This window comes from Tamandua tetradactyla, chromosome 15, assembly GCF_023851605.1.
Source record: "Tamandua tetradactyla isolate mTamTet1 chromosome 15, mTamTet1.pri, whole genome shotgun sequence".
NCBI lineage: Eukaryota > Metazoa > Chordata > Mammalia > Pilosa > Myrmecophagidae > Tamandua > Tamandua tetradactyla.
The window spans coordinates 57,317,523-57,339,372 of record NC_135341.1 but is presented as its reverse complement, the minus strand read 5'-3'; the positions used below and the strand labels follow the sequence as shown (position 1 = coordinate 57,339,372).

Here is a 21,850-nt window from a genome sequence, read left to right as displayed (position 1 = left end):
ATTCTTCTAAGGATCATGTCTAAAATCATTACAATGGTCTCTAAGACACCGCATGACCTACCCATTGCCTAATCCTTTAGTCTCATCTCTTGACAGTCTTTACATTATTCTCTGTGCTTTAGACACAGTTTCTAAAATTAAAAAAATAAAATAATCTTCTTTTGTTGGAGACTTAGTTTATGCTGTTCCATCCACCTGGAGCAATATCAGGTCTCCTGGCTATATGTTCTGAGACTATCATACACATCTCTGTATCAATAGGGGAGCATTAGACCACAGTTAACAGATTCCCTAATAGAAATTATCTCAGCAATTAGAACATTCAACTACTACATAATCCAAAAAATCTAGGAGTAGCCATTTCCAGAGTTTCTAAAGCATTTCAAAATCATTATCCAAAACCAAGTTGTTTTTTTTTTTTCCATTCTGCTCTGTCATTCTCTAAATTTTTAATTTAGAGTCATTGCTTTATGGTCACAAGACAGCTCCATGCATCAAGTCCTAACACAACTGCATTCAAGGTAGAAAAAAAGGAGGAAAGGATTGTGCCACAGTGCTCTCCTCTTGTGTATATTGTTTTTATCAGAAAATAATATCTTTCACAAGAGCTCCCATCACATTTCTCACATATCATATCAGCCAATTCTGTGTGATATGGTAACTCTTAGCTGCAAGGGATGTCTAAAAGATAGGCAAAAAAAAAAAAGAGAGATTGGAATGGCTATTGATTTTAGAGTCAATAGTTTGTAAAACTTTCTTTGGAGCCCTTAAAATAGTAATTAAAGAATAGCATATGTAGATTTAGTTCATTGTCTCCTCTGTGAGATTATAAATGCTTTGTCTACTAGGGATGTGTCTGTCTTACTCATTGTTATAAGCCCAGAATTGGCACAGTGTTTGACTTACATAGGAGATCAGTTAGTGCTGAGTGAATGAACCACAGAATGAATGAATATGAACGAGAATAACATTGGTAGAAAACAGGTACAACAGAGACAGAAAACTGCCAATACAAAACTTCCTAAACTGACTAACATATCTCATTGTACAGGTCTCCATTCCTGTTCATTTGAAAGCGGACTTTTCATAAAAAAAAAAAAAAAAAACTTGCAAATTTTTTGGAAGTGTTTAATTCCTTGCACAATGAATGCAATTTTCCTAACCTCTTAATTCCCTCCATGTGAGTAGACATGGGAACTACTATTGTCATTGAGATCTAGGCAATAATTCTTATAAAAAATAAAATTTAACCCTGTTAAGGAGTTATATGATCCATAAAATCTTAAATTGCCTCAAGTACATGAATGTAAATCAATTCTTGGCTAAAACACTCAAATATCATTTAACAAGAAAAAAATGTTTAAAGGATAAGAAGCTATTCAAAACAGTAGAGCAAAAACTTTTGGTTTAAATTTTCCACTCCTGAAAGCATCTCAGAAACAGATGAATATATATAATTCTAATTGGCTGATTAAGGAAAAAGAAAATGTAAAATGCCTGAGACATAAAGGATGCCTGACACATTTTTGTTCTTATATCTGCACCAAAGGAAACATGGATTTATTCTTAGCTCTGTCATGTCTTAAATATATAACTATGGATAAGTTGATTGTGTTCTTTGGTTCACAAATGACATAGCAAGCATTAACTGCCTTTCAGTTATGACATGCAGTCATTTCACAATTTTAAAAAGTAAATGAAAAAAAAAGCAAATGGCATTGAACATGTTCAATTATAGCCAACCTAATAAAACATTAAGGAACAGATGCAAATTCCTGAGCGTATCTGTTTCTACAGAAGGAGAATCTGGTCCTAGTAGCTAATGGGCATTCTGTTCAGTCATGTCAAAACACACAGGGCACTGACACACAAATGTCACAACAATTAAAAAAAATTAGCTGTAAATATCCATACACCCAAAACTAGGTTTTAAGTTTTAATCATGTATTTTATTTGAAGTAAAATTCCTTAAAAGTAGAAAATGACTTGAGTTTCAGCAAAGGGAGTCCCCTAAGAACAAAATGAAAACAGATGGCTAAGAATGATCACCCACATGCTGAACACAGATCCTGAAGAGGCATTTCTAAGAATGAAGTGGCACTTCCAGCCTGGGCCACTTCCCACAAGGATCCTTATTTAACCCACAGAAAACTTGGGGTTTCTTTCTCTGGCAAGGAGGAACCTCAACAACTCTTTCAAACTTGCCTTCCAGGGATCAAGCCAGTTTTCACTTTTTCCCAGTGCTCCAAATGAAGCTAAGTTCCAAACACTGGAGACAGACAATCCCCTAATAAATCAGCACCAATGATTAGCCCTGAACTAACATCTTCCTTTATAAATGGGCCATTAAGACCTAGCTAAGTATATTAAGCATTCAATTTAATGTATGACACACATCTGTTACATTTTCTCAGTGAGCAGAAGTTTCAAGATAACTTAAATTCCAAAGTTAATTGAGGAGAAAAAAAAACATCTTGGCACATTTAAAACCGAGTTTTAAAATATAATCCAAGTGATGGGTGCACGGGTGGTTCAGTGGGAGAATGCTCGCCTTTCTTGCAGAAGACCTGGGTTCAATTCCTGGACCATGCACCACCCCCAAAAAATATATATATAATCCAAATGAGGGTGAGAGAGACCATTTTGCTGTAACTAATGAGATTATATAATACCTCCATCAAATCCACAAAATTACCTGAGCAGAAACACTAGATTTTTTATTTGGGTCTATTTATTTTTCCTTTTGATGCTGTCAACATTTCCTGAAAATCATCATTGACACCAGGCCCAAGCCACCGAACCGTAAGTAAAAATGAAGTCATCTGCAAGCCTGGCGATTGAACCCCCTTGATGCCCAAAGACCGCAAAAGGCAAACTCACAGATCTGTCTTTCACGAGAAGAGCACAGCACTGGATTCCAGCCATCAGCATCTTGTGTGGGTTCCAGGCCACAGAGTCGGCCCTGTTGTGTTCAACAAAGAAAGGGACAGGGTAGGAAGGGGAGTCAATTTGTTTCTACTGGCAGAGAGAGTAAATCATTAACAGGATACGCATTCAGTACTCACACCCACTTAGTGTCCTATAGGGTTCCTTTTCTGTGTTGTTTGGGGAGTTTGGAGCTCTTTCTTTTTTTTTCTTTTTAAGGGAAGCAATTACTTTGTATTTGTCTATTTTCAAAATGGCTCTTGGATGGGCAAAGTCCAAAGAGATTCCCTGGGAAACTACATTTACCTGTGGATGCCATGCAGAAGCTTGCGGTGCTTCCTTGACATCAAAGCTGAGCCACCCCAAGAAGCCTGTTGAGATATTTATATAACCAAAACAATGTTATTTCAATGATTTGTTTACCATCTGGTTATCATAGAAAACCCTGCGTGACAACCTTCATCTCTCTTATTTGGTACTTTGCGTTAAGTAATGTTAACCAGTTTGTATTCCAGGAAGCTGATCACTGGCTCTACACAGGGAACCAGAATCTCATCACAATAGATGGGCTCCTGTAAATTTAAATTTACAATTTAAATTCACATACCATAAAAATATTCATGTATTAACCACTTGAGCTGGGTGTGGTTGAAAATGAGTTTACAAAAGGTACAGTTCATACCTTCTTGAAGTTTAGAATCTGAGACAGACAGCACTTCACAGTGCTGATGTCCTTTACCATACAAATTGTACAAATGCTGAGGATGAGCCATGGACTCTGAGCTGGCATTCTATCCAAGTAATGAGGCACATGCTTGGCAAGGTGGACAGAGAAGAGTAAAGGAAGTCATAGCCAACTAGATGGGGTAGGTGAAAATGGATCACGTCAATAAAAATGTAAAAAAGCCAGATGGTTTTCAGAAATATTTGCAAACCAAAACTGTGAGAGTGGGAGAGAGGAAAATTGAGACTTAAGGAACTTATCCATGCAAAAGGTAAATTTTTTAGGGAGAAAGGAGCTGAAAATGAGATTAAAGGAAATCCCAAAGTCAATAGGTCTGGAGTAAGGGAAAGAAAGAATCAATACAGGGAATATGAAAGTCAGTTCAGTCCTTGAAATTAAGCTGACTTCTAAGTTTTAATTTGTAGACCCCTAAAGAGTAACTGCAGTGAGAGGAGTAGGAGGGGACTAGTTTGGGCAATGTTGAATGCTCTGCAAGGTTATTTAAACCTCAGAGTATCTAACAGATACTTGACAGATAAACTAAGATCCAAAGGTGGTAGGTAAATTGGCAAAGGCCTCACAGGTAATAAGAAACAGACCTGGGATCTAAAGTCCATTCATGATAATATCATGATGCAGGAAATGTCATCATTTGGCCAATGGTGGACTGGAGCACAGAAATGTAAGGGGAGATGGAAATGCTGGAAGCGGGAGATGAGGCCAGGGGCTACCTAGGATATAGACAGAGCCCTCTTTGACTAGAGAAGGTAAAAAGATATGATGGACACCCCCAAATTACGTTGGAAGAAGTGCCAAGATTACGCACACTGTGGATATGAAAGATGAAGAAAATGAGACCTCTTCATAAAAGCCGGGCCCACTCATTCAAAATAAAGAGAATGTACAGTACAAACCACATTGTGGCCTTACATCCCATTTTCAAACAATTCTGTCATGAAGACTGGAACTTGTGTGAGACGAAGGATGTACATCTAGGATGTAGAACTTAAGGAGGTGCTCCTCCTCGTAGTTGTGCAAGTCCCTGCTTTGCCTTTGCACAACCTGAGAGTGAGTGCCTCCTGCAATGTTGAATGCTACCTCACTTGCCTCATCTTGGGTCCAGCCTGGCTTCCATGATTCCATGGAGACTCTTACAGTTTCATCGGCTCCACCAAAGCTTGTGAGCTCAATGCATCTCAAGGATGATGTGTGTGTAAATCCCAAAGGTTCTGACAGAGGATTGATGACTTGGGTTGTCAGTCAAATCCCCTTCCTGCTGCGCTCTTCTCCCCACTGGGATTCACCATGTGTGACTATGGCTGGGCTGCAAAGCCTTCGGCATTCGGGAAATTTTTATCAAGGCCTACTGATGAAGAACCCAAGATCTGGATTTTGGGTTTTATTTTATAATATGTAAACTTTAAATAACTAACATATTAGACTCTTTTACTCCCATTACACATCTTAAATACTAAATTGACTACTTTTCTCAATTCTTTAATCTCCCAATCTCACTGAGAGCCTACCAGTGACGTCTAGGGGAAGAATTGGTAAAACTCAGTCACACCCATTTACTCTCCCCCTTTCTGCCTGTCTCACCATGCTTGAACTCTGTCCTGTCTCCTGCACTATCCTCTGCTCCTCTTCCTCTTAAAAAAATATAAAAAAAAAAGAAATTCCTGATGCCTAATGAGCTGAACTGAAGTTTCAAAATCACATGAACTCTTTCAAGGCATTAGTTCACATATTATAGAATGGCTTAGCAGAGTTGGGCAGAGCTCATCTGCAACCATACTCCTCAAAAGAACCAAAAGAGAGAAAAGCACCCCATCCCCTTGTATCAATGCCCCACTTGTACTTGCTTTGCTTTCTAAATTCCTAAAAACTTAAAACATTAACCCAATCAACTACAGGGTGAAGGAACTTGATTTCTAACTCAGGGAGAATTATCATTTATTGAGCTATTACTATATGCCAGGCACTGTGGAATACCACTTCACACATGTTTTCCCTTCAGTTAATTAGTCAATACATTAATAATAAAACTAATCCTGAAAGTGAGGTGGAATCAGTTGTGGGATGTAGAGCTGGTGGCCTCTAAAAGCCGGTGATTTTAAACACGATTCGTATTATCTCTCTTGGGGCTTGAGATGAAGAGTAGAAAGTGAGTTTAGGAAGCTGAGCTGGAAGTGGGAGGCTCTGCAGCTGCATAACCTCTGTGTTATAAAAGAACTACACCAGTGACGCCATCCTACTCAGAGCCCGAGGCTGGGGGAAAATTCACTCTCAAGGAGGGAGAATGGGACTGGAGGCAAAAAATGATAAAAAAAAATCAAAGTTATCTTGTTTTATCATTTAAAATTTCATTATAATAAATCAAATTTAAGATGCCATCAAATATAAGGGTCACCATTTTTTATGTGCCACTAAGAAAGGTAAAAAGATATCAATATAATTTCTGAGATGTTAAAAATTTTAAAAAGGATGAGGGGTCATCTTAAAATTAATAAAATACAAGTATGTACATAAGCACATCGACTTGGTTTTATAGAAGACTCAGCAAAACAAGGAAACATAATTACATTTTTAAAAAGAGATACAATAAACCACTTTTTAATATTTTTAAGGATCTTTAAAATAACCTTCAATTCTTTTTCAACATATCAGAGCAATTACTGCAATTCTGTTCATTGTTTTAATTAAAAATCTATGCATGGGATACTCTATAAACTCCCTTCAAGATAAATTATACGCTCCTATATACATTTTATCGACAGATTAGATACCTGAAATATGAGTGAACATTGTCTCCACGTTAGAGCTTACTCATTTTTTTAATAGCTCTGATAGGTGTTGTTAAACTTAATGTAACACTACAGGCATTTATTAGATACCTACTATGTGCAAGTAGCATAATTTGGTGGGGCATAAATATTTCCTTTAAAAGTGTTTATTTCAAGGACTCAACTTTTATTTTTTAGACATCTTAGAGAACTTTTCATTCATATTTATAAATTGCATTTCTGTCTAAGTCCCATAAATCTCTTAATATCATTCCCAATTTAGATATTGCTGTAGTTACTCTGCTTTAGATAAATGATATAATCCATATTTAATGCTTCTTTTATGAGAATAGAATATGTAAGTATAACAGCTGATGTAGTTGATTTTTTTCCCCTTATTTCCAAAGTTACAAAAGTATTCATTTCATATTATCTTTTAGGACATAATGTATTGTTATGCTTCCAAATCTATAAAAATCAATAAGATATAAGTCGAAATGAACAGATATAAATACTGCAGTTCCATTTAAGAAATTACAAATAATCTACCTGAAGTACTGCCATTGGCATGTTAATGGAGCTTTTAACTCTAGCAAGCTTTCTATTAGTGTTGCTTTTGCCAAATGCTAGCACACTTTTAATGAAAGTCATGAGCTACTGAAAAATTCTCTCCATATCATAGCATATCCACTCTGCTTTGAAAACATGAAGGCATCCAAACTATGATGTTATATATAGTCTTAGCCCCCAAATGATTAGTTACCTCAACTCAGCAAGTCAAAATATTGTCCTTTCTTCTTTTGAGAAGGAGGTTCTAAACCAGTAACTGACTTAGAGGCAAGCTCCTAACTTCTCCTGCATACAATCCAACAAATAAAATCCTGGTTTCCCACGCAAAATAAGATCACCAGAAAGCTCAACAAGCTTTCAGAACTTGCTGAATTCAAGTTTTTACTTTTGATAAGTAGAATTTTAAGAATTACCTTTAGTTAAGGGAAAACTGATTATGAACAACCTCCGAATTCAGAAAATGAATTAGGAATAAAGCCAATTCTTTGCTAAGAAAATTATGAAGAATCCCTCTCAAATAATTAACTCTGATAGATCCAGATGAACTTACTTTGATTATAGCAGGGAATTTTGTAATGCAGCTTTTCTTGCATTTTCCAGCTGACTGGAATCATGTAATTTTAGAGCAGGTAGAGACTTAGACCACATCTGTTTACATATGAGGAAACTGAAGCCCAAAGAGCTGAGGTTACAGTGATGAAGAGGGAAATCAGAATCCTAAAATCTCCTTACTTTGTAGTCCCAAAAGTGTCCCTTACACTGTGCTGCCTCAGTGACAGTAGTTTTGAGGAACCAAAGAAGACAGTTCTTGGGAGAGGAGGAAATAAAATGGAATTCAGAATGCGAAAAGGAGATTTACATCATCTTGGCATCTTCTTCTGTGTACTTTACAGTTAATAACACTCTTATTTCCCCAAATTAGAAATGCATGCATAAGTAAAAATAGCTGGGGATCTCATAACTTGTGTCTGATAAGTCTACCAATGATGAAGAAAAACTATAAAGTTAAATATATGAACTTACATCTACATGAAGCCACAGGTTGTGTCTTTCACAGATGTCAGCTATTTCATCCAGAGGATCAAAGGCTCCCAACACAGTTGTCCCAGAGGTGGCACAGACAAGAAAGGGTGCTGCCCCCTGTAAGAAGAAGCCACACACAGAGACAATTATAATCATCACCACTAAGTTTGTCCTGTGGAATGGTGGGTAAAGGCAAATAGCTCTCTATCCAGATATTTAATTGGTTTCTTTGGAAATTATCATTAATTCACTGGGAATTTTAAAATTTCACCATGTATCTTCTTGACACTAGAAGCAGGTTAAGGAAGCAGAAAAATCATGACAATGAGTAGTCCTTTGTCTCAACTCAATATACATCCTCACTACTTTCACTCTCATTTTCTTTCCTCGGTAAATTCTGTTCCATAGCGGTTCCATATAGAACAAGAACAACCTCAACCACAATGGCAAACTGACATTCTACTTGGTTCCTGATTCATTTCTGGGGAAATACAGTGGCAGCTCCCTAATGCCAGCACTGTGGTCCTTCTTCAAAACGAAAAGGGACACAATTGGAAGACAAACAGCCAGCTTCAGGGATAAACTATGTTGACCTGGCTTGTTTTCTTGCAAAGTAAGTGTCATTATAAAACAAAGAATGCTCTCAAGTACAAATTTAGCATTATAGGGAGTAAGGTAATCTCACTGGGAAATCCTCTCCTAAATGGGTGTTTAGAGAGATCCATTGGAATGTGCTGGAAAAGACAGCCTGCATCACTCCCACCACAATTATTCCTCCCTGCACAGCTGATGGCTGCGTCTGTTAGAGATGAGCAGGTGCCAGTGGGAAGTAGGGGAGAACAGGAGGCATGTGGGAGCACACATAGGTGTGAATAACAATCACAGCCAAACTAGCGAGGCACTTGGCCCCAGTAAGGTACTTTACTCCAACCATTTGGAGGAAGAGTATATGAGGCTGTCTCCAAATGGATGGATCCCTGTCTGCCCTCAGTGATGCCTTGGAGGGAAAACTTACAGATAAAGGCGGGATTGAAGAAAGCAATTAGAATTCTAAAATTCTAGAGCACCCGAGGAATAAGTGACAAAAACACCACCTAAAAGTCACTTTACCTTCATTAAGGATGGAGCCATTTTCTTCTCTCGGTATTATTTGAAATGCAGTTGAGACTGCAATATGTTTTTATGTACTTTTAATATCAGGGGTTGTTGCATTTGAACCAGACTCATTTCAATTTAGCTGACTTTTGACAGAAAGATGTGATTTCTCGATAGAGAGTGGGGCAGAGCTGGATACTCTCTAAAGGGAGACACATCGGAATCAGGTGAATGGTACATCATGAATCCATTTGCCGTCATGGGAGAGAGTTGTGACCCATGGAATCCAGTCCAGCTACAGCTCTTAGAGCACCTGGGAAACCACAGACTTTGGAAATTCTTCCCTACCAACATCTTATTTCTTTACCATGCCCAGTGACCTAAATGAAATGATACAGATTTACATCAGTCATTCAAAACAACAGGAGAAGTAATTTACTGAAACCCTTTAAGGTGTCTTTCATGGATGGGTTTCACCACCTTAAATTATATAACATTGTGACAGTGGTGAGAAAATACCTACACAAGCTATTACAGCCTACTAATGAGTTTTCCTCACCTTGCTCACAAGCTTATTTATAAATATCAGGCCCAGAAATTAAACTTTGAAATCTGGATTTAACTTTCCAGATTTGTTCCCCCAGATCTCATGTTGTTAGTGAGAAAAATTCAGTGGGAACAATATTGATTGCCAGCAAGCTGTATTCCCTAAAAAAGTTTGTCATCTCTAGCACACACACACAAATATCTCCAGATATTCAGGGATTACTTTATACAGTTTTATCTTTATATAAGCATCTCAAAATCTCTGCTGCCTCCATGTTTTTTTTTTTTTACCACCTTTAGTTATGGCACCAAGTAGGGGTCACTGCTCAATAGTTTTTCAATGGGTTGTGATTGGCCAGGGAAATGAATCCCAGCAGGAAAAATGTTGATATACCATTCCCTATATCTGAAACAACGCAAGCTGAGTGCTTGAAACAAAACAACTAGGCCTGAAGGTACCAAAAAATAGATAAATAAATAAACTAGTCATCATGTATTACGATCTAAGAATGGATGCAAGGTTTGTCCTTGGTGAATTCAGTCTCAAGTTTTAATGACTTGAAAGAAAACTGAGAAGACAAACCAACTCTAACCCCATTGTCCTATTTTTAAATATGCCTCGAGCAATTTTTACTTATTAAAAACTTCTATTTTCAATTTCTCAACTTCAGGATTATGTCAGTCTCATGTACTTTCTTTGTCAAACAAACAACAACTTGAACAACGAAAATAATGACTGCAGAGGAATGCTAGAGACATGAGGTCATAATGATACTAAACAAAAATAAGTTTCAGCTATCTTCGAAGGATGCTAGACAACCAGTTCACTATTCTGAAAACTGGCAAAGAAGGGGAAAGAATCAAGTATTTATCTTGCCTTTCGTGCAAACCATTTTCTTAAGGAACAAAAATAGGGATGAGGGTATGTTTTCCTTTACAATATCATGCCAGCCAATTAATGAAGGAGGAATAAGAGAGTGAATTAGAACATCCCCTAATGACATAAGGGTTCTAGACAATGACCAAGCAAAATCCATGTGATGAGAGGCTGATGGAGAGCTTTATAATGGATAGATCAGGCCAAGGACACACGGACCCATCAATCAAATCACAAAAAAAGACATGGGCTGTCTCCTGATGGAAGGACAAAATACTGCCCAAGAAGTATTCTTGGTAGAAAATCCAATGCCCAACCTGAATTTCATGAAGCCTAAATGTCTAACTGCCAAATTACCAGAAATATAGAAACAGAAGAGGAGAATTGGGGAATAAAGCATTTTGATTCTCAAATTCTGGATATAACAAAATCCATAATGTGGAAAATTCTACAGGACTGGTTTCCGCAACAAATCAATTGCAGGAAGAGAAGAAAAAAAAAGGAAGGAAGGGAAGCTATAGATTAGCAAAGATTTATTTTATGTGCCAACCAAATTCAAATTGTTTGAATTCTGATTCAAATAAGCATTATTTAAAAAAAAAAGGAAATAGGAGAAATTTTAAATCAGACTGGTTATTTGATAATATTAAGAAATTATTATTTATTATTATTTGGTTAAATATATTGTTATTTGGTTAAATATAACATGGTACTGCTTTTTTTAAAGATGGTCTTTTCTTTTAAAGATATTCTGAACTACTTACATATCAAAGGATACCATTTTGGGGAGGTATAGATGAAACAGGATTGTATAAGAGTTAATGAATGTTGGAGCTATATGATGGGTGTATGGGGTGTCATTATATTACTCTTTAGTTTTGCTTACCTTTGAAATTTTTCATAATAAAAAAGGTCTAAAAGGAAAGACAGAAAGAAAGACAAGAAGGGAGAAAGAAGGAGGAAGCAAAGGAAGGAAAAAAGGAGGGAGGAAATCATGCGAACTACACAAAAAACATAACCAACATTTTCCAACAACAAGCACGGATGACCTCATGAAAACTCTTTCTTATAGAAACATCTGTAGAAAAAGATGAAACTAAAACTAGAAAACAGTATCTGTAGTTCATCCCTGAATAAATGTCTTACAGGTTGTAATGCAGAATTTATCCAAAATTCAAAGAAATTTTGATAGTCTGTACCATCAGAGAACTATCCAATCCACTTGTTATTGGTGTGTTTTTAAAAACAAAACAAAAAGAATATAATGCATTGTCTGTGCAGTAGAATTCTGGGTTTGATCTATTTCTTACAGTGTCATTTAACCTTTGTCTCTAACTTCCATGTTTCTAATAAATTAAATAGATCTAGAGGCTTGATTAAATTCAAGTTTTTTCCTTGCCAAAAAAAAAAAATGCTATAAATGTACATGTAAGGACACATACCTGAAACCAACACATATGTAATAGTAACAGAACTTTTTTAAAAAAATTGTATTAATAAAATCAATCAGCATACAATGTGAACATTCTTAATGTATGAACATTCCATGTTTGGTGTATAATCACTGGCTGACAATATCATCCTCACATAGTCGTATATTCATCACCATGATCATTTCTCAGAACATAAACATCATTCCAGCAAAAGAAAAAAAAAGAAAAAAAGAAAAAACTCATGCATACCATACTCTTTCCCGACCCTCTCATTGACCACTAGTATTTCCCTCTACTCAATTTATTTTAACATTTGATTAAGAGAACTTTTTAAGTATGGAATTTTAAATGAGTGATCTAGCATGCCCAAAAGACAAGACAATTTTTTGATAAAAATTGAAAAAATAAAGAGTGTAGCAGCAGAAATATAATACTAAAACTTAAGAAAACGAAAGAATCCATCTTCCCTAGAGTATGAAATCTTACGATCATAGACATACTTACATGAAGGCTCAGCAGCTGGGCTTTTCATTTTTCAATAGGCATGCCTGACTTTGTTGCTACCTATTAGAAAGTTGTGGGAGAATGGTCTGAAGTTCCATTAGCAATGCAAGGGGGCAGGAGGTGGATGGAAAGAAAGCTGTGTTGTAGGTGCATTGAAAATGGCAGGCTTTTGGTCTCAGGTGTGCTCACCAAGAAGCAAAACAGCTGCGCCTAGGGAATGAGCCACCTAAAAAGCCAATGCCAGGCCAGCTCTAGCTGGTGCATAGAAGGTGACCAGGGCTGCACTTTCCCTCCCAAGCAATGCACATGTCAGATTTCATACTTTCTGGCAGCTAAGGAAGTGAGGACATTCTGCCAGAGCTGAAATTCTGCACCCAGACCCAACATGGGGTGATGGCAATATAAGGGCTTTACATTGGGAGGCTTTACATTGGGAGGCTTTACATTGGGATCAAGAAATCAGAGATTGTTCTGGATGCAACCCAGAGACAACTGGTTTGGCCTGCAGAGTTTTCAGAGTCAGGAGTTATGTAGAAAAGGAGATGATGGGACCTGCTGCAAAAGTTGGGTTCTTCCTTAAGGCTAATTCTAGGCAAGAATCCTGAATACCATGAGGTCAGTGTTTTAATAGACTCGGGCCACCTGGGAATGAGAACACCCCAGAAACTCCACAGAACATAGAGAGCCAAGCACCTAGAAACAGAACATCTGTGAATGAGTTTCCCTATTTTAACTGCAGCATGCTCTCTTCTCTCTCCCACACACAGATATGGGCTGGCTGCTTGCATTCTCCCCCTGTCATTCTCTTCCTCTCTCTCACATCCAGACACATGCCCACATTTTCTCTCCTTCTCTCTTTCTCCCGGCTCACCTCTTTTCTGGCTTGCCAGACTTGCTTCTCCAGTTCCTCAGGTATCATTTTACCTCTAAAGGACACAGGAGAGACTTTCAGTTATGTTTAGTAGTTAATAGACAATACTACCACTTTGTAGAGGGTCTAGATTTCACCCTCCACCCACAAGATTTCCAGATCCTGTCCCCATTACCTTCCATCTGTTTCCACAAAGCAAACATTTTCGGTACCAATTCCAAGAAAGGAGGCTGCCTTCTTCATGGAGTAATGGCACTGAATTAAAGGGGCAATGGGGAAGGGAGAAACATGAATATATAGCACAGAAAATGCACTGCTTATTATTTACCTGGGTATAAGTGATTGTGACTGAGCCCAGTCTTAAGAACATTATTGCATAAAAGAAAAAGGAAACAGTAATTTAATTGTTTGTGGTACAGTGGTGAAGGACATTGACTTTGGGGTCAGAAAAACCAGGATTTAATTCCAAGTTCTACCAGTTACAACTATGGAATGTGGAGCAAACAACACACTCTTGAAACCTCAGTTTTTCAGTCTATAAAATGGACATGGCAATAATGCCTACTTCATAGATTTGTTATAAAAATTCAGCATAGAGTTGTCATGTGGAACACACTCGGTCAGGAGAGGCTGTTGCTCTATACAATGTCAAGAAAAGAAAAGTTTCTCTGTGCTATTAATAAGACTCAGTGTTAGTGAAAACTTAGAATCTAGTCCATTGCTGACTGGAAACCCTCCAAGGATATGACAAGATTGCCATCACCGACCAGACAAGTATACAACTATTTCCTAGAGCAAATAATGGGTTATGAATGCTGACCAGACATCTGACCAATCTTGTTTAAAATTGAATCTAAGACAGAAACGATACACACAGGAATGTGTTTAAAATCTTAACAGAAGTAATAATAAATTACGGACACACTAACTCAGCCATGGCTTGAATGAGGTTAATAAATGGTTCTGGAATTAGCTCGGGTCTATTTCTAATTGGCAAATAAGAGTATATGCTATAGACTATTGGACCTTCACCTCCCATTGCCCCCTACAAAAAACCTGCAAAATAATTAGCATTCAACACTGTAAATGTCACTTGTTATATATTAGCAAGGACAGGTGGTCAATTAATTCTTCTTCATGCCAGAAAAATGAAGGTGCTAAAGGATATTATTGTACCCAAAAAACCTTAGCAATTTAATTTGTAGGTATGAATATATTAAAAGAGTAGTCACACCTTCCCATTTAACTTGATGTATTCCCTCAAATGTGGTAATTTTTTTTCTTCTTCTGTCAAAAGGGTTTTATTGGGAGCTCTTTTTTTTTTTTAACTCTATAAGAATAAATGTAGATGTAACAACATCAGGAAGAATGAAACCATTCTAAATAATTAATTTCCAGATATGAAATAAATCACATCCAAAATGCCTGTAGGATATATTCATCTCAGGTTGTTACAAGAACATATGCATATCGAAGAGTAATAATGTACATGAAAGTGTAATTAATTCTCAACTTGCTACATCAGTTTGTGCTGGTTTGAGGTAACATGGCTGGCATAACTAAGGTGGCATAGCTAAGGTGAATTATTTCTCACTGGAGATCTGTGCTCTGGCAACCAAACAGCTATTGATTTCACAATGATAAATACTACCCTACCCCATTGACAACCACCTATAAGTAAAATCACGGTTTTCTGCCTCTGAGGAAGAGCAAAATATTCCCAACCAATGCATTTGCTAAATAAAAAACTTGCAATCAGAATAAAAGAGCTTCAGTGGAGCTATCTTTAGGTACCTCAGCGAAAATATAGCCCAACGTCAATCTCAAATGGGTAAGGACAGATTAAAAATTCTGCAAAGCTGAAGTCTAAACATCTGAAAGCATCAGAGAAGGAAAAGAGCTCTGAAAGGGGGTGGGGATGAGGTGAGAAATGCTTCAGGCATGCCAAGCAGTTTCCAGGAAAGGAAAAATCTCGAGGGCTGGAGTTCAGAAGTAATGAGTGCATTTTAGAGACAAAGAGTGGCTGTTTCCATCGCTGGCAAAAGAAAAGTCAGTCATTCTAAGACCCGACCTCCCCCTATGTTTGATTCGTCTACAAAAGATTACAAATTCTCAGCGGGCATTCATTTCCAAAAAGATAAAACAGCAAGTGCCTACGTGGAAGACAGCAGTGAGTTGAAGTTTTATTTTCTCATTCCAGCAAGGATTTTTTATATGACCTTGGGTTTTCTTCAATGAACTGCTGCTTCCCCGCAGTTTAGATTGTGCCCTGGACACTCTAACTCCTTCTAGTGCTCACTAGTTCAATGATCAAATTAGCTTCAGGTAGTAGGAAGGGCAGAGTTTATAAATATTACATGTTAGGAAATGAAAAAAAGGAAGCTACAGGAGACTTCTCCAAGGGCACCCATTGGTTCACTCCCCAAAGAGGATTTCTTCCCATCCGTCCAGACCCCACTTTGTGGTTAATTCCTTTCCTTGCCCTTCCAAAGAGATTCAGGTCATAGTACTTGCATTCGTTTAATTCATAGTTTAGTGACCACCTTTATCATCTAGTCCAACAAATCAATCCATTACTTTGTTTCAAAAAAGAATTAAAGAAGCTTATGCTTATTTGATAGTCTTAAACCTTGTGTAAGCCTTTTAGCTACACTTCCCTCATTTTCTTGAAGCAGAATCAAGGCGGGTTGCTTCTAGCCTTGTGCTCTGCATGTCACCGTAAGAACACCCATGAGAACCCTTCTACACAGCAGGGCCCGACTAGGGTGAGGGGAGTGAAGCCCTTAGGGTACAAAAATGTAGGGAGACACGACCCTGAAACCTGCACCCCAGACATCTCATTTAGCCTCACCCTAGTCCTGGCACCACTAGGAGGAACTAGACTAATTGCACACTGACCTTGGAAGAAGCAGTTCCTTTCTTAGCCTCACTTTTTAGTGGCACACAACAATGGCCACTTTTTGCTGATTCCCAGAGTAATTTGAATTGTTCAGGAATTTTGCAAACTTAGGATTTCTACATGCCCAAGGAATTCATAAGGGAGTGCTAATCAAGCCAGAGGCAAGGACTTTATTACTTTTTTTCCAAAGTCCCCTCCTCTTGGATTTCCAACAGGCAATGGAGAGGCTACCTTGAAAACATCTCTGTCATGATATTCCAGCTCTCCAAAAACAGTTGAATTACATCCCAGGTCTCAAGTACACAAAAGCACCTTTATACATCCATTTGATGGCACCAAACAGTGATAAGTTATTAACCTGTTAATCTGGTTGAGCAGCATAAAAATTGGAAAGGTAAGACCACCTAATAAAATAATACAGGAAAATAAGCACTGGGCCAAAGATAAGACAACAAAAAGAAAATGAGGTAAGTGTAGCTAAAAGGCTTACACAAGATTTAAGACTATTAAGTAAACATAAGCTTCTTTAATTCTTTTTTGAAACAAAGTAATGGATTGATTTGTTGGACTAGGTGATAAAGGTGGTCACTAAACTATGAATTAAAATAATGCAAGTACTATGACCTGAATCTCTTTGGAAGGTCAAGGGAAGGAATTAGCTCCAAAGTGGGGTGTGGATGGATGGGGAGAAATCCTTCAAGGCTATTGTGCTCTCAAAGTGATGGGATTTTTCTGAGGGATTCATACCTAGTCCTTAGTGTTCTAGCTTCATCTTCTGCTGGCGTGTTAGCCATGGGATACATTTTACCTCATTTTACATCTATAACTTCACTGGCGGGTTGAAAAAAAATGTTCACTTAGTTTTGGTTTCACAACTACATGAGGTTTTGACTCATTTTAATTTCCAATTTACCAGCCACACCTGTTGTTATTGATCTTTCCCAGACATAATCTTCATTCTAGGCGTCCATAGAATATCTTTCCCTTTCCCAGGGTAACTAGGTCGGAAGATAACTCCAACATGTTTTAAATACCATAAAGAATGAAAAGGGGGAAGAGTGAAAGCACAGAGCTGAGAGCAGGAGCCCTATATAATCAGCTTTCCCAGACTTGCAAATAGCAATCCAACACAGAAGAGACTTTGCATCTGCAGGGGTCTCTCCAAGGTTGGAACCTGGAGAGGGAAACTTTACTCTGTGATAATCCCAGTAACTCAGTATTTTCCCCAGTTGTACATATTAGCAAACATCCTTCTGATACTATAGAAGGTCTGATGAAGGCAGGCCTCGGGTTGCTGAGATCATCTCAGATCAGATGATTCCTCCCAGGTGCCTCCAAGTTCTCAATGCCCATTTTGCACCTAGCACTGAATAACCAAATCCAGGATCATACAGGGCAGGAGGAAAACATGAGGGTGGCCAGGTTTTCTTCTGTTACTGACCTCTTAAAGCATAATTAATCCTTTTGCAATAAAAGGTAACTTGGGGTCTTGAAAGAAAATTACAGATATGGAAAGTCTAGCCAAACGTGGCAGAAAACTAATAGATTTTGCCCACTTCATGTATTTGACAGACACCTAAAATTATGGCAGACAGTAAACTCCTCCTACAAGGTTCTGGGAAAGAAGCAATGGAGGGATGGAAAGAAGCACCCGCTGGAATCACACAAACACAGAGAAAGGAATAACAAATTCCTCCCACACAAGACTGTACTTATGGCTCACCATCTCCTTCTACCTATTTTACTATAGCTGGATCATTCCCTCTTCCCTTAGTAATAATAGCTAATATTTTTTACTATCTACTAACTGCCAGATATATTATTTTACTTGCATTAATTCTTTAATATTCAGCATGCTTTAGTGAGTGTGCTGTGTTAAACTAAACTGATTGCTTGAATGGCCTCAATTGTTCACTGCTTCCTATATCTATGCCCTATTCTAGGGGACTCTGAAGAAATCTTCTCAAGAGGTGCGGTTTATTTTCCCACATCTTGGATCTAGATTCATAGATTTGACTTACTAGGCCAAGAAAATGAGGCAAAAGTGACAATGTGCCAGTTATGAACCTAGGACCCAAAGGTCCATGTATATTTCCATGCTTTTTTACCTCTACCATTGCCATGAGAGTATACTTGGGCTAACCTGTGGGAGGATGAGAGGCATATGGAGCAGAGGGGAATTGTTGCTGTCATCCCAGTTGAGCTAATCCTAGATAGGCTATCAACCAGCCACCCCCAGACACTGAGGGAGCCCAGCCTTGAGCAGCAGAACCATTGCAGTTCTATGCTACTGGGTTTGGGGACAAATTGTTAAATGACAAGAGGTAACTGATATACTCATTTTTACAGATTAGGAAACTGAGAAACAGAGAAGTTAATGAATTTATCCAAGATCACTCAGTGAGTGATGGAGACAGAAACTGAATCCAGGCAGCCAAGCTCAAAGCCAATGCACTTAACCACAAGCTGACTTTCTACTTAGAAGAAGTAATAGTAAAATAAAAGATAAGGGAACTGTGGCAACATCCAATTGTGTATGTATTGTGTGTGTGTGCGTGATATTCATTGTTATTGGATCTCTCCTTTCTACCTTAAAAAGGAAGATACAAAGGATTATATTAGCCACTCAAAGCAATCAATTTTACAAGGAATGTGAGAAGACATGGCCTAAATCAGTAGCAATCATCTAAACTCTAATAAATACACTCAAAGAAGAGATTCACAGAAAGAAATAGCACTTTAAAATTAAATAGGCTCTTTTTCCAAAGAAAAATGTTACAGGCTATAACATTTTAAATAAAGGTGATGTACAAAATCGGGTGGCTGGAGGTTACAAAATTAATCCCATTCCCTTTGGAATAAATAATACATTATATTTTGATACTGGTTACACAAAGATAGGATAAAATCACATGAGGAGTTCCCAAACAGACAAGTCATTTAAATGATGCATTCTCAGACAAATCTATAGCTTATATCAAGAATATTTTTTTTTTTACCTCTGCAGATGTGAAAAGGACAAATCTTGGCAATCCAGACAGTCCCTTCTCCTTAACATCAGGACAATATTTGTATCTAGCTAAATTCATTGCATACATATTGGACACTGAACCACCTGCAAAAACAAAAGTAAAATGGCATATTTACCACATAAAATTACAGCTCCCTGATTACTAAATACGATCTAAAGCAAGAATGGCCATGGCTGCTCTTGTCTAACAACAAATCCCTGTGAAATTTCTCGGGACCACTACCCTCCCCACTTACCCCCACCCCCCCATTGCCCCGATACTCTGAATATTTCACTTACACACTTTCTGATTTCCAATCCCCGCAATTTCCAGTCTCAGCAAAGAGAGAGATTTTGATTCATTATCATTCCAGGGTTTTTCCAAACTAAAAGTTTCGATCTATGAGCTCTGGATTTAGGGTCTGGAGACTTATTTGGACCCAAATCTCCATAGTTAATAATTCTCTGTCTGTCATTTGATCAATAAAATGGAAGCAACTACATAGACTCATTCCTGGTTCCAAAAACTGCATATTGTATGAATAAACAAAACGTGACACAAAAACTTTTTCAAATTAAATGGATTTTAAAACTTGAGGAAACTGTAGCACTTCCAAACTCCCAACATCAGATAAACTTCTTTGTGTTCAATACAAAAATTAAATTGTAGGAATTTCATTTGTGTGACCAGTTACCCAAATAAATAGCATTTATTCAAAATATTATCACTCTCTAGAAAGACACAAGCTATGTTCTCACCAAATACTATTATTAATATCCAAACTTTTTGTAATATATAAATCTGAAAGGAGTTTTTATTCCTCATTTAGGACATGAGTTATTTAGTTTTATATATGTTCATAATAGAAGGATGATGGCAATAACTAATTGTACTTACCTGGATTAAATATTCCATCCCCTTCTTTCCAGCCAATAAATTCGATCATTTTCTTCAGGACCACTTCTTCCACCAACAGAAACACTGGGGACACCTCATACGTATAACTAGGTAGATATAAAAAATACTTCAGTTCTATGACTAGAACCAAATCATCCCTCTGGTGTCCCAAGAAATGCATAGAGAGTTTTATCAAACCAAGTTGCTGTCATAGTGTATGTAGAATCTTTGGAAATATATCCACTGGAAATAGAGACACATGCATCAGTGACAATGCTAGTCATGGTTAGGTAAATTCCAGTAGCTGTTGACCTTAGGGATATGTACACTACTTTCTCAGACTTTTTTGAAGGGAATCTTTAATTCCATTGGGAGAGATAAAGTTGGTGCATCTGGCTTCTTTCTATTAGCCAGGGCATTAGCCATTTCTAATTTAGCACTTTCTAACACGTGCTTTGGATGCCGGTTAAAGAAAAGTCATTGTCATGGAAACCAGCTGTTATCAGGGTATTACCATGAGTACGTTAACAGTCAGTTCTCAATATTCTACCTGGAGACTACCTGTCCTGACCAAGGGCTTCTGTCACATTGCCTGTGATTACACAAATGGGAAAAATCTGTGGGGGCATCTCTTTATATGTGACTGATTTTGCAACAAAGGCAGCACCCAAATGCCCTGTCAATGAAGGATTCATTTCTCCAGGGACTGGAATGTTATTGCCAAGTTAACCCATTTAGGGATTGCCTCATCCATAGGGAGTCACCTTTCCTGAGGACACACCCCTTCTAGTGGTGGTCCACACTCGATGGAAGACAAAAGTGGAAGTATAAGACCTGCCATTTGGGATGAACTTGGCCCACTCTGAAGGGCTATTCTAGCCGCAGAGTCTCCATGGGGTCGGCCGGCATTGTTATTCAGTCTGCATGGCAGCTTCACTCCTACCTATTTGCGATCCTGCTTCCTCAGGCTCCTATCTACCTGTGTTGATCTCAGGAGTACTATTTAGCAAAAATCCTGCTCACTAAACTGCATGTAGGAGACTGCTTCCCAGGAAACCCAGCCTGTGATAGTTATGAAGCTATATAATGTTTGAGTTTCTTCTCCCTCCAGATAACTTCAGGGAGACTAAATACCAAAAATTTCCTTCTCAATTAGATAATTACTTTACATTGTATTTGAGTAAATGTGTACGCTCAATATGTGAGTTAAGCAGACACATTTAGATTTACAGTGGCAGAATTTAATGCAATTATTTTAACATGTGGAAAAGAAAGCTTTTGGAAAGAAACAAAAAATACTGAGCATGTACTATATGTCAAGCACTCTATTGGACATGTCATTTCAAAATGATTTAGGTCCTGTTTTCAACCACGTTATGAAGCCAAGTCACAAATACCAACAGTATGAAAATGTATATATGTTAATATATACCTAAAAATATAAATGAAATAATCCTTCACTTTTTTGTAAGAATAAAAGTTAGTATTGTTCTCCTTTTTGAAAAATGTCTCCACTGTAAACCTGGAAATAGGTTTGTAGATGGAGGAGAGGGCAACATAAAATGTTTGTGTGTTTTGGCCACATTTCAGTTTAGCACCATGTAGTACCTATCTGGACACAAGTCTCCACAGTTAATCATTTTCTTTCTGTCTGTCACTTGAGGAATAAAATGGCAATAACAATACGTGCCA

The 21,850-nt window shown here is 37.7% G+C and overlaps 1 protein-coding gene across 1 annotated transcript in view; it reads right to left on the bottom strand.

Annotated features, from left to right (window-relative positions):
• Positions 1–21,850, bottom strand: part of GADL1 (glutamate decarboxylase like 1) — a 166,168-nt gene that overhangs the window by 106,327 nt on the left and 37,991 nt on the right. Inside the window, exons 5-11 of the mRNA XM_077130402.1 lie at positions 20,159–20,265; positions 19,250–19,365; positions 13,527–13,606; positions 13,352–13,406; positions 8,026–8,142; positions 3,232–3,296; positions 2,881–2,962 (exon numbers count right to left, since the gene is read on the bottom strand). Of these exons, the coding sequence (XP_076986517.1) occupies positions 2,881–2,962; positions 3,232–3,296; positions 8,026–8,142; positions 13,352–13,406; positions 13,527–13,606; positions 19,250–19,365; positions 20,159–20,265 (622 nt within the window). The remainder of the gene's footprint in view (positions 1–2,880; positions 2,963–3,231; positions 3,297–8,025; positions 8,143–13,351; positions 13,407–13,526; positions 13,607–19,249; positions 19,366–20,158; positions 20,266–21,850) is intronic.